The sequence below is a fragment of the Galeopterus variegatus genome, unplaced genomic scaffold (assembly GCF_000696425.1).
Source record: "Galeopterus variegatus unplaced genomic scaffold, G_variegatus-3.0.2 Scaffold13245, whole genome shotgun sequence".
NCBI lineage: Eukaryota > Metazoa > Chordata > Mammalia > Dermoptera > Cynocephalidae > Galeopterus > Galeopterus variegatus.
Window position 1 is genome coordinate 1,521 of NW_007739356.1, and position 20,493 is coordinate 22,013.

At 39.0% G+C, this 20,493-nt stretch overlaps 1 protein-coding gene across 1 annotated transcript; it reads right to left on the reverse strand.

Moving 5' to 3' along the window:
* Positions 1-14,138: 14,138 nt before the first annotated feature.
* Positions 14,139-18,996, reverse strand: LOC103581521 (E3 ubiquitin-protein ligase RLIM-like). The gene is made up of 2 exons (XM_008563339.1): positions 18,753-18,996; positions 14,139-15,727 (listed from the first exon to the last, which is right to left on the reverse strand). Exons 1-2 carry the CDS (start codon positions 18,994-18,996, stop codon positions 14,139-14,141), a joined length of 1,833 nt encoding a protein of 610 aa, XP_008561561.1.
* Between the last annotated feature and the right edge of the window lie 1,497 nt (positions 18,997-20,493).

The window sequence follows — 20,493 nt, forward strand, 5'->3', positions numbered from 1 at the left end:
ACTCCGTAGGTCTCTCCTCCTCTTGCCCTGAGCTCTAGCGACCCAGCTTGGCTGTCGTTGCCTTTTAATAATTGTAAATTGGCTGATTTTTGAAAGAACATGGCGCTGGGGACCAGAAGCCTCGAGGAATATCTGTGGTGTTTGTCTTTTCAAACACAGCTGTACACTTTGATTGGAGACATCGTCTTTTGCTGCTGGATTTCAGGCTCTGGTCTACTCTGTCTCATAAATGACAGAGTTAACATTATCCTCTTTTACTCATAACTATTAACGAGATCAGAAATTTATAAAAACAAATGGAAAGTGAAACATATGAGTTTGACAAGGTAGTAACAACATACATATGTTTTGAGTGTAGATATACAGAATATATAAACATATATATTTAAAATTGGTAAGGTCTCATACAAAATAAGAAGGAAATATATCATGTCATATTAAAGACGGTAAATAACATAACAGCAATAAACCAATTTCAATGGTGATATGACAAATTAATTTAAACTTAGTACTAATCAAGTAAATTAAAGTTAAAGCAATAAATATTTTTTCTATCATTTTGACAGGTGACTTTTCTTTTTATTTTTGGAGAAAGGTTTGTTTTTGCTTTTGTTGTTTATTTGTGATGAGAAAAGACAATGTTGGTAATAATATACTTCTTGGTATTGGACACATCGTTGGAGGAAATATAAATTACAACAACTTTTTTGACATTTTGGTATTATATATCATCAGCATTAAAACGGTTTCAAGCCTTTGACCTGATAATTTTCTCATCTCTAAATGTCTTTTAAGAGAATATATACATATATCCACAAAAGTTTTTTTCAGTGTTACTTAAGATAGCAAAAATAAACTTCTAAAGTTTAACATTATACAAATTTCTAATAAATTATGTCTATAAGCCATATGCTGGAATAGTAGACTTCTATTAAAAATCATGTTTTTAAGTAAAGAATTTTAACTTTAAAATATATTTAATTATTTTTAAGCTAGAAAAACTTATTTTATATTGACTCTTGGGATTCTTTTGGAAATGTTCTATTTTCTTGGCTTATGTGACATCAAAATTTGTTGTTCTATTTTTACCTCATTTTTCTTCTGTCTTGATTATCTTGTCTCTCTCCTTTCTATCTGTCTACCGTAAATCGGTCCTGTTCCAAGAAATTCCATACATCTTCATCTTCTATTGTCACTGAACTTATTTTTACAGGCCATATTTCATACTCCTCTGATTTCAATTAGCATTTTTGGTGTAATTTTGTTGATATTTAATAATAGCTAAATAGACATTGCCACTAAACTGTGACTCGGACATTTCAAATTGCAGAGCTCCCAGCTGAATTATCATCTATCCGTCTACAGTGACAAAAAAATTATAATGCATTTCTTAATACCAGTTGGGCTTCCCCACATACACACATCCGCTTAAACCACAAATATTGGGTTATCTTTACAGCATCCAAGAAGTCTCCAAATTTGTGTGATTTTTCTTCTTTAATATTTGTTGAATCTGTACACATACACTGCCAACTGCCTCACCCTTATTTCACAACTTCATCCTTCTTTAATCCAGTTAACACCACAACTCCCTAAGTGGGATAATTAACTTTGCTACAATCAATTCTGCACATCCCTGCTAATACGACCATTTTATGCACTAATTTTGTTCCTAGTACTAAAATCACATTGTCAGTGCATTGCTTAGAAGACTTATTGGAACTCTTTAGCATGATACAAAGGTCATTTGTTATCTCTGTGGTCTCATCTCTTCATCTCCTACTAGTGTACCCAGACCTCTTCCCCTTCTACCTCAGGGAATGATGATTCACTCAAAGTGTACTGCTTACTGATCCCTGAGTTTCCTATACTCTCTGATGCATCTCTACTGTTGGGCTCATTGCTTACTTGGCTTAGAATAAAATGAACGACATCATTTCAATGACTAGCAGCTACTCGTTCTACAGGATAAAATTCAGATATCACCTTACTTGAGGAAGTTTTTACTTTTGAATAGTGTGGATTGTTCCTCCTAGATAATTCCATTGTACTCTGTGTCTGAATCCCTATCAGAGCATCCATCACATAATGTCATCACGGATGTATTATATATATTCTTTCATGAAAATGCAATATATTTCTTACTGATAACACTGTACTTCCTAACTCTAACCCTAGCACTCACCACTAGGCCTGGCACATTCTGGGTACGTATACTCATACAGGTTTTGAATGTATGAAATAATGGTTTGGAAAAGGTTTGGAGATGTTATAACTTAAGAGGCAAGAAATACTACACAGATATGTTAACTAAGTGAGAGAAATCTAGGCTAAAATAGATCAAATCCAGAACGTTATGTCACCATATTAAATTAAGTCTCCTCTGGAAAGTCAATGGCAAAAAATAGGTATGAATGTTGGCATGAGCCCAAAATTCAGAAACAAAACCAAGTACTTTCGATGGTAGAATTTTATTTTTCATTTGACGAGTTTTAATTTAGTATATACTATGTGCCAAAAACTTTTCTAATCTTTAAAATTATGTCAGTTATTTCTTTAAAAACGATTTCTTTGGAGCTTTTCTTTTGTGGTACGAGTGAGGAAGAAAATATGCACAAAATAAATAAAAACTACAAATTTTAGGTAGTCACAAGGAGTACTAAAAAAAGAAAGTATACTGCCATGATAGAAGATAATAAGGGTAAGGGTGGCATATAGCTGCATTGTGACAAGTGATGCCAGAATGAATAACCCAGAACTCACACGTGGCTGATAATTATTGTCCGTCCAAGATGAATGTTGGATGAAGGAAAAGTAAATTTCCTGAAAATGCTTCTCAAGTCTCCACATGTTTTCAGTGATTTTAAAGACACTGATGTAATGACTAAAAATGGAAAGTCTCACATGTCACACAAAACAGTGTATAATTATTTCATAGTGAAAGTTTGAGTTAAGATGGGAAAGAATTTTTAATTTAAAAAATTTTTTATTTAAAAAAATATTCGATATTTTTTTATACCTGGATTTTTATATTAGACTACGAAATACAATTTATTTCACAAAAGTTAATTTCGTTACAAAAGGATTGCTAATTGTAATTCACAGGTTGTAGTTTACAGAATACACACAGGTGAGATGATTGGCCATCCCTGGAGTCAAGCACAACCCTAGACATACAACTTTGTCCCCAGCCCAGGCAGGGGGTCCAGCCCTTTCCCCCAGGAGAGCTGCTCTCTGCACCCAAGCTCCTGGTCTCATCCCCAAAGAGGGCCTGCTATGACGCCCAGCTTGGGAGCTTGCAGAAGGAGACAAAAGGTCGCTGGATTATCTACTGGATGAGGAGGGTCCCCAATGCCCTCAGGAAGACACCACCCCTGAGCTCTGGAGCCTGGGGTATTTTGAGAGAAGCAGAGAGAATGGAAGGTAGAAGATATACTGTTTGACCTTGCCGACTCAGAGAAGGCCTACCTCCAGTTGTTCAAGCCTGGGACTCAGAGAAGGGTACACACACCAAACGCTGCTGGGGACATGAGCGCAGGTTCCCATGGAGAAAAGCACAGGCACACACACATGCGCATGCGCACCCCAGAGATGACAGAGACAAAACCACCCATTTGCAAGATTTGCAAGCCTCCAGTTGTACCAACACTGCTGTTCTTGAGGGAAATGGGCTTTTGGGGCTGGCTGTCTCTCAGGACTGAGTAAGAGAAAACTCTGACCCCACCCCTAAGGCAGCAGCATGGGGACTTAGTTGCAGCAGTCTCAGCAGATTGATGGAAGCAGAAAACCCTTTCTGGCATTTTCTTAGGAACTGGGGCAGTCTGAACCCTCCCAGGAGGCTCCAGCCAACAGGTTCTCTGCTTCAGAACGTGGTACACAATTTCTGGAAGTCAGGTTGGAAATGGTTCTTGGCTGGCAAGCTGGGCTTCACATGCTAAGAGCTCCCATACTGGATCACGTGCTAAGAGCTCCCATACTGGGGGCTGAGCAAGCAGGCTTCTGAGGGTGGGGCAGAAGAGGACAGAACAGAACAAGGAGGAGGGGCATGCAAACTATGCTCAACTTCTGTCCACTAGGGCTCCTTTCTGAAGCCTAGAATAGAGTGTGTCAGTACTCAAGGGGCCCAGACAGCAACCATGGAAGCCTTCTAGGTATAGAAAGGAAACTGAGGCCCACAGAAGGCCATGACATGCCTGAGGTCACAGAGTAGATTAATGGCAGTATGGGAACTCAAATCCTGGTCTTCGGACTGGCAGGCTGCACGTGGGAATTATAGAGAATGGGATGGGAGTGGCAACACCAAGGCCTGTCGCAGCACATGTGTGGTTCTAGCCTGGTCAGGCTCCTCTCAAAGCCATGTGAAAGAGATCTACTCTGACCAGCAAGACTGAGCCCATAGGAGATGAAGTGCCCTTTGCAGGGAGGGCTCACTGCCTTTGCCTGTGGCAGCATCGACACAGGCATTGGGGTCAAGAGGCTTGGTCTCGGCCTCGGGGGCCTAGCCCAGCCTGGCCTCTAAGGCAGGGCCGGCCCCTGTATCAGCCCTGATAGAAGGAATCTTCCCTCAACCTCCGGGATGGTCCTTCACTCACCTTAGGGGGACCAGTGGGTGGTGAGAAACCCCATGAGCCCCTGAGTCCGTGGCAGGGTAGCTAGGTTGGGGACTGCTGCTCTAACCCCGCTCTCTTCTAAGAAAACCAAACTTTCAGAGGCCAGGATGTGTCAAGGCTGGTCCTAGTGGCTGCTCAGAGGAAGGCTGGGCCAAGCCCTGGCGTCAATGAATGGAGCTGCAATGGGCAGCACGAACTTGCCTTGAATGCCATGAAGGGGAGGCCTTTGGTGAGGCCTCTGGGCCAGCTGCAAGAGCTCGTTCCAGACACCACCAGCCACCTGAATGTGGATGGGGACTCGTTTCTCTCGTCTCAGAACCTCCTGGGACATCCTGGAACAGGTTTGATAGGAATGGGGATGTGTTAGCCCCTCTTTCCCGGCAAACCTGCCAATTCAGAAAAGTACGTTCAGATCTTCCAGACTGCAAAGGGAAGGGGAGAAAAGGGCTAAAGGAGGGCTTGTGGAGATCAAAGATCACAAAATAATTTCTACTCTTCTCCACTTATGGGAATCTCAGCCAGGCCGCCGGCCATCCTCCCACATCTTGGACTGAGTGCTAACAAGCTCCTAAATCCACACTGAGGCAGGGATGTATGTTCAGGCTTCAGAAGCTAGAAAGGCCCTCTTAGCCATTTCTTCTGTTTTATAGAAGGAGAAACTGAGGTTGGATTCTAGATTCCTTGTCATTAAGAGCATGCCAGCCTGCTCTAGTCCATCTGGGTAGGGTAGGGATGGGGGAGGTACTCTGAATGGTCCTGCCCTGGGAGTAAAGCTCTCTAGCTCCCCAGGAGAGGTGTCCATGGAGGAGCATCCTCCCATACTTAACTCTGCTTGAGTCCCACTTCTGAGCAACAGCCCCTCTGTCGCAGCCACCTGACCAGGACCAGAACATTCTCCCTGGCACATAGCTAGCCTGGCCTGCCCACATTTTTCATACCATGGCCCCTTGGTCTAGATTCCCATCAGCCCAGTGGAGCCTGAGGAGTGTCTGCTTGGAGATTTGGGAGTGAAGAATTTTTTAATCTTATATGAAGTCACAGAAAAGAAATACAAATCAGATTTCCTTTATAGACTCTCAGACCAGAAAACTTCTCATAGAAGTGTAATATGGATTAAATTGTCCCAAATTTTCATGTATTAGAAGCTTAATCCCACTTCCACAGTGTTAAGAGGATGGTAAATCATATTATTATGGTAATCGAAAGGTTGTGCCTTGTAGGGAGGATTAGATTGTGAGCTTTGGACTTTCCCAGCCTCTGAAACTGTAAGAAATAAATGTTATTTCTATGTAAATTACCCAGTTTCAGGTATTTTGTTATAAGAAACAGAAATGGACAAATGCAGAGGCACTCACAATCTCAACTCTCGTATATTGGAAAGAGGTAACATATTTGGTTTATTATAAAGAAGATACTGAAGATGAAGTTACTGACGAGCTCGAGGAAAATTGAGGACAGGTGATATTGCTCGACAGAGACAAACACGAACAGTGTTTTGATGTTCATGTCGTTAAGTGCTCAAGTTTGTTTTCATGTATTGAAGAATCCTTATACTTAATTCTTCATGGGAGATTGAGAGCACGACTTATTTTCATTGTTAGTCAAAAGGATATACTTTATATTGCCGTCAAAGACCATACCCATTAACAAAAACTGCTTTCAGAAACAATCCGTTACTCAGATAAGGTTCAATTTTTTTTTGGAATAAAGCCAGAGTAATTAAATACCAATTTTAAAAGAATAAATATATGAATGCACACATACATAAAATTATAGAAAAAAATACAGATGAAACCCTTAAGAAGTAAATATTTAAGTTCATAGTCACAAGTGTCATTGATGCTGGGGATTTAAACTGATACAAAAAAACAGAAAACAGGTAATGCTTCGAAGACTCAGGTAGAAATATTCCCAACTTGTAACATTTGGAAGGGCAGATGTAGAGGAATGTGATACCGAAGATGATTATATTGTTCAGCAATCCCTTTGAGACAAAACAGAAGTGGCTATGTAGTTTGAAAGCCAGGGTTGAAAATTGGGTTTATGATATAGTCACATACAGTGATATGGTGGGAAAGGTTAATGTGAAGTAAAATCAGAGAGGTAAGATATTGGTTGATGTTAGGAAGAGAAGGACATTGTCTTCGTGGACATTCAAAAACAGGAATTTTGTAGGGATTCTAGCGTATTCCATTCTAGGGGGAAATGGTGCTCAAGGGTCAAGAATTGTACTTTCTGCAGGAGCAAGTTTACGTTATAGGAGGCCTAGAACCAAGACATTGAGCCACTTTCTTGTCTAGGACTCATTACAATCTTCAGCTAGACACAGAATGCATCCTAGATGAGAAGGTGTCTTTGTTTACTATTGTTGCTTAAGAAATTACTGCAAACTTAGTGGCTTAGCACAACATCCCTTTATTAGCTCACTGTTCTGTAGGTCACAATACTGGCACGGTGTGACTGGGTTCTCTGTTCAAGGTCTTATAGGCTTGAAATTAGTGCTATTTTCGTCTGGAGGACTGAGAAAAGAAGAATCTGTTTCCAAGCTCATTTAGGCATCTGGTAGAATTCAGTTCCTTGTGCTTATGAAAATGACGTCCCTGTTTTCTTGCTGACTGTTGGCTGGAGTTTACTCTCAGCTCCTAGAGTCCATTAACAGCACCTTCAAAAGCAGCAATGATGGGCCGGCCCGGTGGCGCACTGCTACAGTGCACCGCTTGTGAGCATGGCGGCGCTCCCACCGAGGGTTCGGATCCCACATACAGACTGGTTCCAGCTCACTGGCTGAGTGAGGTGCAGGCGCGACACTGAGGGTTGCGATCCATTGCCGGACTCGAAAAAAGACAAAAAAAAACAAAGGAAAAAATAAAAGCAGCAATGATGACTCTCATATAAAATCTCTCTCATGCTTCAGATCTTTTATCAGGAGGACGCCTGTTTCATTTGTTTTTTTAATTAAACTTTTTTGACGAGATCAATTTGGAATCACATGCAATTGTAGGAAATACTACAAAATAATACAGAGTGATCTTGTATATCCTCTATACAGTTTTCCCAAATGTTAAAATCTTGCAAAATCGTAGCATAGTATCACAAGCAGGATATTGAAATTGATACAGTTTTCAAGAAATTGGTCCATTTATTCTAAGTTATTGAATTTATGATATACATTTTCTGTAGTATTCACTTATATTACCTTAAACAGCCACAGGATCTTTAGAGCTATTCCATTTTTCAATCTTGAAATTGATGATGTGTGTTTTCTTTTATATTTTGTCAGTTTTGTTAGAGGGGTATCAACTTTATTAATTTTTTTTAAAGAACCAACCTTTTGTTTCATTTCTCTGTTTCATTTATTTCTTTCATTACTTTTTGGATATCACTGGTTTCTTCTTATTAATATTTCTTTCCATCTTTTTGCTTTGTGTTTATTTTGCTCATCGTTTTTTAACTTTTTAAGGCAAGAACTTAAATTACTGATTTGGAACCTTTCCTTTTTCCGATATAGGCCTTTCATCCTATAAATTTTCATCTCATTTATTGCTTTAGCTGCATTACATATACTATGGTATTTTGGAGTTTTATTTTCATTCAGTTCTGTGTAATTATTAATTTCCTTTGAGAATTTTTTCTTTGTCCTAGAGATGATTTAGGTATGTGCTGCTTAATCTACAAGTTTAGAGATTTCCTGTTGTCTTTCTGATATTTATTTCTGGATTAATTCCATTTTGGTCAGACAATATATTCTGTATGATTTCAGTTAGCTTACATTTCTTGAGGTTTGTTTTATGGTCAAAGACATATTCTGTCTTGGTGAATGTCCAGTGGATGCTTGAAAGAAACTGTGCATTCTGCTGTTGTTGATCCAAGTACTCTATATATTTCAGTTAGGTTATGCTGCTTGTGTGGTCCTTGTTGATTTTCTCTCTAGTAGTTCTAGTAGTGCTATCAGTTTGTAAAGGAGGCATTTTATTCACTGAATATTACTTAGGATTTGTTGATTTATTCTTTCAACTTTATCAGTTTTTGCTGCAAATATTTTGATGTTTTATGGTTTGAATTATAGACACTTAGGATTGTTATGCCTTCTTTGTGGTTTTATCTTTTTATCATCATGTAATGTGTCTATTTGCCTCTGGTAATATGTTTTTTTTTCCCCTGTGATGTTTACTTTATATAATATCAATATAGCCACTCCTGATTTTGTTTTTATTAAAGTTAGCATTGTATATCTTTTTCTATATTTTCACCTTCAACCTGCCTATGTTATTGAACTTGAACTGAGTTTCTTGTAAATGGAATATATAGAGAGTTATGTTTTTAATCAATCCAACAAATTTCTCTCTTTTAATTTATAATTAAGGTAATAGTTGACGTTTTAGGGCTAAGTCTTCGATTTATTACTTGCTTTATATTTGTTCTCTTTGGTTTTGGTTGCTCTGTTTTCTCTTCTCTCTTCCTGTGTAATTCTTGGACATGTTTATCACTTCATCTTGATTGCTATGGCTTTCCAGTGCATCACTTTGTACTTTTATCTTGCTGGTTACTCTGTGTTGCTTTGCCTTCCATGGATTTGACACCCCTTTTCCCCTGGGTGATGGAGCCACCAAAGATTACTCAAAGCCCATCTCTTTTGAGCAGTGAGAAGCCCCAAAAAGGGATTAATATCCCAAGACCCTCTAGCGTGAGGCATTCTTCCATTTGGGAATTTAACCATAAATTGGGGTTCTCTTCCTACCTTTATTCTCCAGACCAAGAAGTTACAGGAAGAGACATAGGTGGGGTTTTGCTAAGTACAGTTTAACAAGTTTAACAATAGAAGTTGGTAACCTTCATTAAGTCAAGTAAGGTGACCTTCTGTAATGCAATTTGCAACAAAGGCTTGATTTTAGCAAACATTCTCTTCTTAGCACAATTTCCCTGGATCTTTACATATCAATCAGTAACTTGACTGTCTTTGAGTCAGCAACCTTGCTGTGTTACAATTCTTATCTTGCAACAGAGACTCAATAGCCTGGGGAAAATTTCCTGTCCTTTGCAAGGTCAATATTTGAAACTGCAAGGCTTTGGAAAACCAGGCTCTGCGAAGTACATTTGCTTTAGGAATCCTCTACAGCTCTGGGTATTACAATATACATATGTGATTTAACCCAGTCTACTGGTATCACTGATTTACCACTTTGAGTTAATTATGGAAATCTTAATTCCATTTAGGTCCTTTGCATTCTCATGTTATTAGTATCGATTTCAGTACCTGCTGGTGTTGTAATTTTTATTTCATCTATTACATACTAATTAGGAAATTTACAAGAATAGTCATTTGTCTCTGACTACATGTAAGATTTTTTTGTCTATACTTTTTAAAAATCTATGTATGATGTGTATTATGGATTTTTTGTGGCTTATTCAATTTAGAATTTGCTCACTTTCTTGAATCTGTTACATTTCAGTCTTTTGCCACATTTGAGTTTTCAGCCAAGTTTTTCTTCTCTTATTCTTTCACCACCACACCATTTCTCCTTTTTTCGGTGGGGGGAGGAAGAACTCTGTACAAAGTTTGGATGTCTTCTTACTGTTCCATGATCCCTGAGGCTCTGTTTATTTATTTATTTATTTTTAGTTTATTTTCTGTCTGAAGTATGTATTAGATAAATGCTCTTGATCAGTGATCTTCAAATTCACTGATTCTATCCTCTGTTATCTGCACTCAATGAGATTTTATTTATTATATTTTTATATGCTACACTTTCCATGTGTTCATTTAATAACTTTTAGTTTTTTCTCCAATTTTCTATCTTTTCACTGGTTTCCAGAAAATTAGAAAAGTAATTTATTTACTATTTATGGTGGTGGCATTAAAACCCTTGTCACATAATTCTAACATCTGAAACATTTTGGTGTTGGCATCATTTGATTGTCGTTTATCATTCAAGTTGTGATATATCTGGTTCTTGGTATGATTGATAACACTTGACTGTATGTTGGAAATTTTGGCTAATATGTTATCAGAATCTGGATTCTATTGAACGTGTCTTTTTGGTTGCTGTTGTTGTTTTGTTTTTTAACATTTAGCTGGCATTCCGCGTTTAGATTTGGTACGTAGTTTATGCACTGTTTTGCAGACTGAATTTCCATGGCAATCTTATTTTCAGAGCCTGTGTGGCGCTGTTTTGGTCTGCTTGGTGTATCTTGTGTAGGTGAGGTACCCACTGCTCCTTGCTGGTGCTGCTTAAAAGGGCAGAAGTAGTTTCTGCAGGCACATTTGGATGAAGGGTGCTTCCTGGGCCATGCACTTTATATGGAAGGATTTCTTCTGCCTGGAAGGGTTGCAGGCCACTTTACCAGGTTGAGAGCTTTTTGTGGTGGGACCCCTGTTGCTGGCCTTTCCAAGTTTCTTGATTTCTCTGGGTAGGGTAGAGGAGTCATGGGCCCAGCTGAGAGGGAGAACACTTTCCAGGTTGGAAGTTTTTTGCAGTGGGAGCCTTTTGCTATACTCTTGGCCACCCTGTATGTCTGGATTGGGGAGGGGAGTCTCAGATCCACTGGGGAAGTAGAGTACTTTCCCTGGCCACTTATTGTGATGAGGGCTTCTACATTTTCCTCCTTACAGCTTCTGCTGTTTTCACATGGTGTTTTCTGTAGGACTCCCATCTGAACTTGTGAAGGAACAGCTTACTGGAGCCACATCCTGTTCTTAAACTTGAAGTTAGGAAATGCTGGCCGTGATTCACTTTTTCTGATTGGGGAGAGGGACATATGATGTCCTGTCATGATGTTATTCATCCACTCTAAGAGTCCTTACCCAATTCACCTTCTAATTTACAGCTTGTAGAGTTCTCCTGTGATTTTCTCACCCTATTTCCAGAGTATATAGTTGCACTTATAGAGGGGGAGAAGGGATTAAGGAGCCTAAGCCATCTTATCTGTACTGGAAGTCCTCTCTGTGTCTTTTAAGTGCTCACCGGATTAGCTCAGGTCCACTCTGGATAATCCAGAGTTGTAAATGTCAACTGTACGACATATCATAATGTAATGATGGGAATGATATTCCATCATATCTATAGCCCTCTCTCATACCCCAGGAGAGGGTCTGTTACGAGGGTCTTTAAGGGTGATCATAGAATCAAACTGTCACAGAAGGCATAAATGAATGTACTGTAGACTTCATCAGGCAATTATCATCCTTTGAATTGTCAGAACCCACTAGGATTGCATGAAATCCACGTACTTATTATCATTCTATTCACACTAAATGAAGTAGATCTGTTATGAGGAATACTGAATAAACTAAAGAATATTAACAAAAAAAGACTTTCAGAATGGCATGTGAATTTTAGAGGTTTGATCTATTTAAGTCTTCAGTTTTGGCCATGCAGATACCTTCTCTGTGAAAAATATGTTAACTCAAAGATGTATTCGATGACTTTCTCCAACCTATCCCCCATTTATATCTTACAGTTCTGTGAAATTATTGTGCCTGTCAGCAATTCACATAGAAAATAAAAGTCAATGATGATTCTGACTTTGAACTCTTACAGCAGAGTTAAACTGAACACTGTCCACATTTATATAGATTACACATTCCACAAAATTATGACCATTGCTTTAGTTTATAATACAATGTACTCTCATCTAAATTAAGATTAATAATTTTAAGCAAAATTTGCTGGACTGGCCAACATGTAAAGAAACAAACAAACAAAAAAACCATGTTGAGTTTTCAGGCCAAATTAGAATCAGAAGAAAAATCTTTCACTATGTTAGGAAAAGAAACGTGACCTATAGTTTTATCTAAGAGAGCTATGGTCTTAGGGTGATACTTTTAATGGGTACAATTAGAATTGAATTAGCTAGGTTTGTTTTTTGAACTCGGAGGTTAACAACTTCAGATTACAACGTGCAAAGCTATAGGCAACAATTGGTTACTTTAGATCATGCACAAAAGGTTGAGTTATGAGTAAACGTAAAACACAAAACCCTTCATAAGAAACAAGCATGAGTTAAAAAAATAACTAGGAACAAAAGTTATATACAAAAAGAAATTGAAATGTTAAAGGAATAATTGAAGAAATGCCTGTGCTGCTTTTTTCTCTTCAGTCGTTTACAATTACAGCAAACCCAAGTATGACAAGTTTAAGAGACAGGTAAAAAGTTCTAAGCCTTCCTCATCTTCTCATCACTTCATGAGATGGAATGTACAAGGATGCTTCAAAAAGTTCATGGAAAAAAGAATCAAAAGTTAATATGACTCTATCTATGAAGTTTTTAAAGTGACCTGCTATTTGTTCTCTCCTTTATCATAAAACATTTGTGTAGAGGAAAGGCAACTTAAGAGAAAGAGGGTCATCAACGTGCTGAGTCACAGAGCGGAAAGGAGGGCAGGGGGAAGAGGCAAGAAAGAATGCACCAACTGGGCTCGAAGTGAGTTTGGGGTGCTGGTTGTGGTAGCCAGCCACTTTAAATCCACTCTCCATCTGCCTCTACTTTTCTCTGTGATCTCAGAAGGCTCACCAATATGGGCTTCATCAGACAGTCTTTCTTGTCTTCAGGATGGGTTTGGCTAATGGGAACTATCAACAGGAGATTAGAAGGAATGAGGAAAGAAGGGTTGGGGCATTTATTTCTCTAGTCCCACACTTTCAAGTTTTAGGTTGGCAGTGGGTGCCATTTGTGTATCTAAGGCCACAGTTCTTATTGGGTAACTCTTAACTACAACGACAAGACATTCTAGGTTGCAGGAACCACTAGCTCTCTATGACCCTTCAAGCCTAATGGTGATAACACTGGCTTCTCACACTGCTACCCTCAGGGTATTTCATCATCTCCTGATTTCCCTTCATTCTTTACACACTTCCGTAAGTTTTCCCTTAATTAAACTCTATTTGATCACCCTTTTCAAGTGTGGCATCTGTTTTTGAGCAGGATCCTGATACACTGGTAGTTGGGAATGGGAGAAACTTTAAGGTCGCATGAGCGGGTGGGATAAACTGCTGAGGAGAGAGCAAAAGAAGGCTTTAAAAGCTTTTTCCAACATGCTATGTCTATAACGGGAGTTTATGTGAATGACTCTAATACAATTTTTAATTGCTTCTTAATTATTTTGGTTTGGTTGCTGATTTAATTGCATGCACATCCAAGACAGGACAGGACCTTGGGACATCTGGGATTTACATGAGTGGATATGGCTATTAGGATCTATCTGAAATTGATTATAACATAGTAAGGCACTTCTGTCATGGAATCAGGAACATCCTAACCCAGTGTACCTGCTAACTTTTTGTCAAAATTCAGTGACCTGCCATGGTGTAGAATTGGTCTTTATTGTCAGAGGGGACACGTTTTCTTTTGGGTTTTTAATATTTCCTTTTATTCTGAAACAGATTGGAGAAAGTACATTCATTCCTTCAAGAACCAACAGTTCAGGTAAAGTTGATATTTTATATACGTGTCTCTTCCAAAGTTGACGTAAGGCAAATGACAGTTTTCTGCCTACCACTGTAATAATTTTGATAGCTGAGAGTTAACATCTCAGCTAGAATTTTCACTGTCACTAGAATCTATTACTTTACGCTGACAAACAGGACACATAGAGTTCTCAGACAGCCAGCGATCAATGCAATGGACACGATCTTCATGGGAACAAGGTAGTATGCGAAGCTTGTTGCCTTCTGTGTATTGTGTAGTGCAAACACAACAGGATGTTAACGCATCATTTTCACCAAAAGTTCTTATTGCCAAGTTCTCAATCTGTGCTTTGGTGAGTCCTGCAGGTTGGTCATGATCATCTTCATTTAAGATGAAAAACTGAGGCAGATTAGGGAAGAGCTGTGCGTCATCTTCATCAGAGGTCGTTTCTTGCCTGGCCTCTGATAGTGAGCTTTCTTCATTAATTTCAAGGATCAATGAGAGAATTGCTGAATATTCACTACTGGAGCTGGAACTGGACATAGGATGAAAACTGGAACTAGACATATACATGGAGCTTGACCTGGAAATTGATGAGGAACTTGATTGGGGTCTAGGATTTGAATCGGAACCAGAGCTCCTACTGCCACTGGAACCATCTTCTCCATTCTGTGACTCTGTCCTTTCCATGTTCTGACTTGGGCGTGAGAAAGTAGGCTCTAAATCACTATCACTGCCCGAATGGTTACTTGACTCATCAAATCCTGTCATTATTTGCCTTAATGTGCTCTGAGGTGCAGCAGATGTTGTAATTCTATGCGAATGGATTCTCATGGCTGTGACATAATTCTTCACACCTCCCTGCTCAGAATGTGAAGAAGTATTTCTGAGTCCTCCTTGTTCACTTTCTAAAGTGACAGTGTTGTTTGGTGTCTGAAATGTGAAGTGAGGTCTACTAGCTATGCGGTCTCTCGGCAAAAATTCTCTTCTTACTTCAAGATCAAAGACTGTGCTTGGATATCTGGGTCTCAGTCTCCCAGATTCACCATTTCTGGTTGTGTGTGGAGAAATTTCTCCTGAAAAGGCATTACTTGTTCCAGAAGCTTCAAAAAGGTGCCTACTTTGCAACTCGGGTCCAGTTGCTTGCTGTCTCAATGTCCCATGTTGTCGAGTGGTAAAACACCTCTCAGTCTCATTTACCAGAAGCTGATCAAAAGTCTGATATGATATACTATGATGAAATCTTTGTGAAATTTCACTCAATGAATTCGGAGGTGACTGACTTACTCTTCTTGCTCTGGGTCTGTGATGGTGTGGTGTCTGGCTTCTTGCTCTTCTCTGACCTCTGGTCGGTGGGACTTCTATTAATGCTTCCGTTGCACTTTGTTCTGATGTAGCTGGCATTGCGTATGTTGACTCAGAACGTAGATTTCCCACCTGCCTCTGTCTGTTTTCTGTATTTTCTGCCCTGGGACGTCTTGGAGATAATGTATATTCATTCTCTGGACTCAGGCTTCCATTATTAAGGTGAAAATTTATCCCTGCACTGAACCTGAAACCACCACCTTCCGGACTACTCCGGCTCACTGCTATCCAAGATTGGTCTTCTCCTTGCTCACTTCCTGTGCTACTATTTTCATTTTCTCCAAAAGAGATAATCCATTCTATTAGAGAATCATCACTGGACGTATCATCTGAAGATTCTCCTCCACCTGTTACCAGAAAAAGGGACGGGGATGATCAGAATGGAACTATCAAATTTAGAGCCATCCAACCAAGGGAGAAATAAACAAATGGGATTATATCAAACTAAAAAGCTTCTGCACAGCAAAAGAAACAATTAACAGAGTTTAAAGGCCACCAGCAGAGAGGGAGAAAATATTTGCAAAACATACATCTGACAAAGGATTAATATCCAGAATGTTCAAGGAACTGAAACAACTTTACAACAAAAAAACAAGCAACCCAATTAAAAAATAGGCAAAAGAGTTAAATAGCCATTTCTCAAAGGAAGATATACAAATGGCCAATAGACATGTGAAAAAATGCTCAACATCACTCAGTATTCGGGAAATGTAAATCAAAACCACACTGAGATACCAACTCTTCCCAATTAGGATGGCTAATATCCAAAAGACTGTGAATGATAAATGCTGGCGAGGTTGCAGAGATAAAGGAACTCTCATACATTTTTGGTGGGACTGCAAAATTGTGCAGCCTCTATGGAAAATGGTATGGAGGTTCCTCAAACAATTGCAGATAGATCTACCATATGACCCAGCTATCCCACTGCTGGGAATATACCCAGAGGAATGGAAATCATCAAGTCGAAGGTATACCTGTTCTCCAATGTTCATTGCAGCACTCTTTACAATAGCTAAGAGTTGGAACCAGCCCAAATGTCCATTATCATATGAGTGGGTACGGAAAAGGGGGTATATCTACACAATGGAATACTATTATGCTATACAAAACAATGAAATACTGCAGTTTGCAATGACATGGATGGACCTAGACAGAATTATATTAAGTGAAACAAGTCAGGCACAGAAAGAGAAATATCACATGTTCTCACTTATTTGTGGGAGCTAAAAATAAATAAATAATTACAGAAACAACCGGTAGGGGGGGAAGATGACACAACAATAACAATTCCTTGCATTTGATACAACGAGGAAACAGAGAGGACATTGTTGGTGGGCAGAGGGGAGAAGGACGAGGGAGGGAGGTTTTGGTAATTGGCCACAGTAATCAACCTCGTTGTATATTGGCAAAATAAAATAAAATAAAATAATAAAATAATATAAATTAAATTAAATCAAATTAACCATAAAATAAATAATATAAAGTTAATAAAATAAAATATAAAATAAAAAAATAAATAAAATAAAATATAAAATAAAATAAAATTGAATAAAATAAAATAAAGAAAATAAAGTAAACAAAATATAAAATAAATAAAATAAAATAAAAACAAATTTGGAACCATCATAAATTAGTTCTCTGAAACTTTGCTGAATTTTTTTTCAAAAAATAAAAGCCAAAAAATTCAGATGTTTTAAGCAGATGTCACATTTATAGACTTAATACTTTTGTAAACTACACAGTCTAGACATACAAGTAGAAGCTAGACAGTTTCAATTCCATCTGAAAAGAGTGAGCTAATCCTAAATCAACTGAGATAATTACTTTTAAACGGAATTTGGAAAAAGTCTAATTTCATTATTTCATCATACAGCGACCCTTGCATATCACTGTGAAGGGCATGTCAAGAGATATTTTTTCAGTTCACTGGCAAAATACCAAACCAATCAAACAAGGCATACCCCAGTTAAATTATGGTTCTAGTACTTTAGTTCACATTACATTATTGTCTAATTCTTATTGGTCTACAACATTACCTCTTCTGGTCTCTTGAATGAAGTGCTTTTGATAGTATATAAGATTATTTTAAAATACAAGACTATTATAACTACTGCCAAAATGGAAACAAAATTTATAAGCTTAAAATAATTTGAATGCTTCTTAATGTTACCGAGACTTTGAATTGGCGTGAAAACGAAAGTCAGACCAGATGAATGGCCTGAACCTAACATAAGACATATAAGGCCACGTTCAAGAATTTTTTTTTTTTTTTCCAGAGCTCATGTGCAGTTAAATTTTGGGGAGGCGTGGGGAGGACAGGGCGTTAAGAGAAGCATGTTTGCTAAGTTGGTCTAAAAATGAAACAGGATGTGGACTTGGTTCCTACACCATCAGTTACAGTAAATTTCAGACTCGGAGCAACAATTGGTTTCTTCAGAAACGAACAAAGACAGTCGGTCCTGGGTGCAGTAAGCAGGCCCTACATCATGGGGGCAGACAGCGCACCGAGACCCGGGGCTGTGGGCTCTGGAGCTGCTCCGGTGTCCTGGCTCCTCTGGGATTGGCCCTGACCACACCCTTCCGAGCAGCAGGCAGGAGCCCGGTTTGGCCAAGAAGGGGCTCCGACCAGCAGGTCATGACGCCAGCCACCTGCACATGTGAACACAAAATGGACGCGCTGTGCCCAGGCCCTGGCCAGGAACTAACCTGTTATCGTAGACACTTCATTAGTTAGATTGTGAGATTGCTTTTTTCGTGTGTTTCTCAGCATGAAGTTTCTCAGACTTGAGTTTAGAGTTTAGAGAGGGGGTTTCTCGACCTCATCACTACTGACATTTAGGGCTGGATAACTTTTTGTTTTCGGGGAGTTGTCCTGTGTATTGTAGGATGATTCGCAGCATCCCTGGCCTCTGCTCACTATATGCCACTAACACCCACCTAGCGAGCTGTGACAAGGAAAACTTTCTCCAAACAAAGCTAACTGTCCATGGGGGAGGAGCAAATTCAGTACCAGTTGAGAATCACTTGGTCAGAGTATGCTATATTCCTTGTTGCTGTTAAGATAACCATATATCTATATAGAAAAATAATTTAGGAAGTAGGAGGAACTTTCGGTGGAGCTGGAAATCCAGGAAAAATAAGAAATAGACTATTTCTCACACTTTCCCAATTAAAACAAACCAAATGAGAATCAGGAAAATAAAACAACAACAACAACAAAAAAACACCTTGACGTTCTCACCATAGACCAAGTAAATGCCAGTTCTCTTTTTATGAGCAATTACTTAGCACTAAATTTACTTGTGCCATCTCTGCATAATCTTTGGTTGACGTTTACTATTATGAAGTTCCTTAAGCTTCCCATCCAATCACCTCTATCTTCATCTGATTCTCCTGGTGGGTCCTCTGTAATTTGTTGACGTCTTCTCGGCAAATCTGCTTCTGTGTTTTCACCTATGGTACATGACAAATCGTTATCCCTATTTAGCCTGTAATCTTCTTCATTCAGGCTGTTTACAAATCCATAGAAATCTTCTTCCCGAACCGATTGGTTCATCTGATTTCCGTGCTGGGACCCAGATTCACCTTCTTCATCGTTTGCATCTGAGTTTTCCATGTTGATGAACAAGTGGAAAATTAACGTTCTGTTACCACATAGTGTTGAAATACTAGAACTGGATCTGCGTTGTCTTCACTTCCTGCTTGAGCTTGAGCATCAGGTTCCAGGTCAGTAGTTTCCACTTCCTCAAAGGCTCCTCCTCCTCGGGGCCACCGTACTGCAGCTAATCAGGCTCTGGTGAGATTGAGACCCACCTCTACCCAGCATGCACGACGAGGCATGGCCTCGGCTGAAGTCATCATCCTTATTGTTACCACCGCACAGAGACAGGGTTCAGGCTAGGTTGCTAGGTTGCATGCACTTCATTCAAAATAAGCAAATATCTGTGTGTGCTTATGGTGGACCAAGCACTACCCTTCCCCTCCTTTCACCCACGTGAGCCTATTCTCAGGCTCTCAGAAGCTTTTTCAAGCTCCGATATGCTCCATTTATTTGTAAGCCAATGTACAGAACCAGAATGCAGCTAGTTACATTACATAGACTGCTTTATTTCAAACCACTGTGCCAAAGTCATCCCAGTTAAATGTGGCAGTTCTTATTTTCAGGTGTCCAGTGTCTTCTCTTTGTCTTTTCTCCTCATGAATTCCTCAAATCATAGATGCTATCTAAAAAAGCCCACAAGTTTTTCGTAACTCCCCAAGGCCAGAGCTGAATTTCTTCAGTTGGGTCCTCTCACTTTTAACTCTTAATGGCTTCATCTGATATTACACAACCCCTCAAGCTCTGTTAAAAAGCTTTGTAGGTTTCCTGCTAACCCAGAGGATCCCTTAAGGAATTCTGTATAAAGGCGTCCAGGTTCCTTTGTTTACCTTTCTCATAAATATTATAAATACTGAAGCAAAACTAACGAGAACATAACAGGCATTTAAAAAACTGGTCCGTTGATAACACAAATGTCAAGTTTTCGGATCTCTGCACAGCCCAGCCACCAAAACGAAACAAAAAAAGACATAAAAACCAGATCCTGAACAGTTATTTATTATGCCTACCGTAATGAGTGCTGAATTTGCTGATTTTGTTCCCTGGCTGTTAGTGCAGGAAGGACTGCTTGGTGAAAATAGTGCTCATTTGCAATGCTATCTAATGTAGACCTCCAAGAATTTCTGGACTAATTAACATTATCGGCCGCACTTAACACTTGCTCGGGGATCTTTCATTTAATTTTGTTTCTATAAAGACCACATCTGGCTACTGAGTACGAACGTGTTACACAGTTTGACTTATTAAGTAAAATAAATACATCCAGTGTAAACTATCCTAGCTACTAGAGATTTGTCAAATGTACATGGTCTCAGAGGCGAGACCAAAAAGAGGAAAAAAAAAAAAAAAGTAGAGCTGTCAAATGTTGCAACGTTCTGTACTCCCAAGGAAATCACATTCCTTGTAAGGGTATTAAGACAAAATTATTAAAATACTACATTTATATGCCATAAAAGATTTATATATACATGTATAAGATTGTGTAAGCAAAGACAATTTAGTGACATTGGTTAT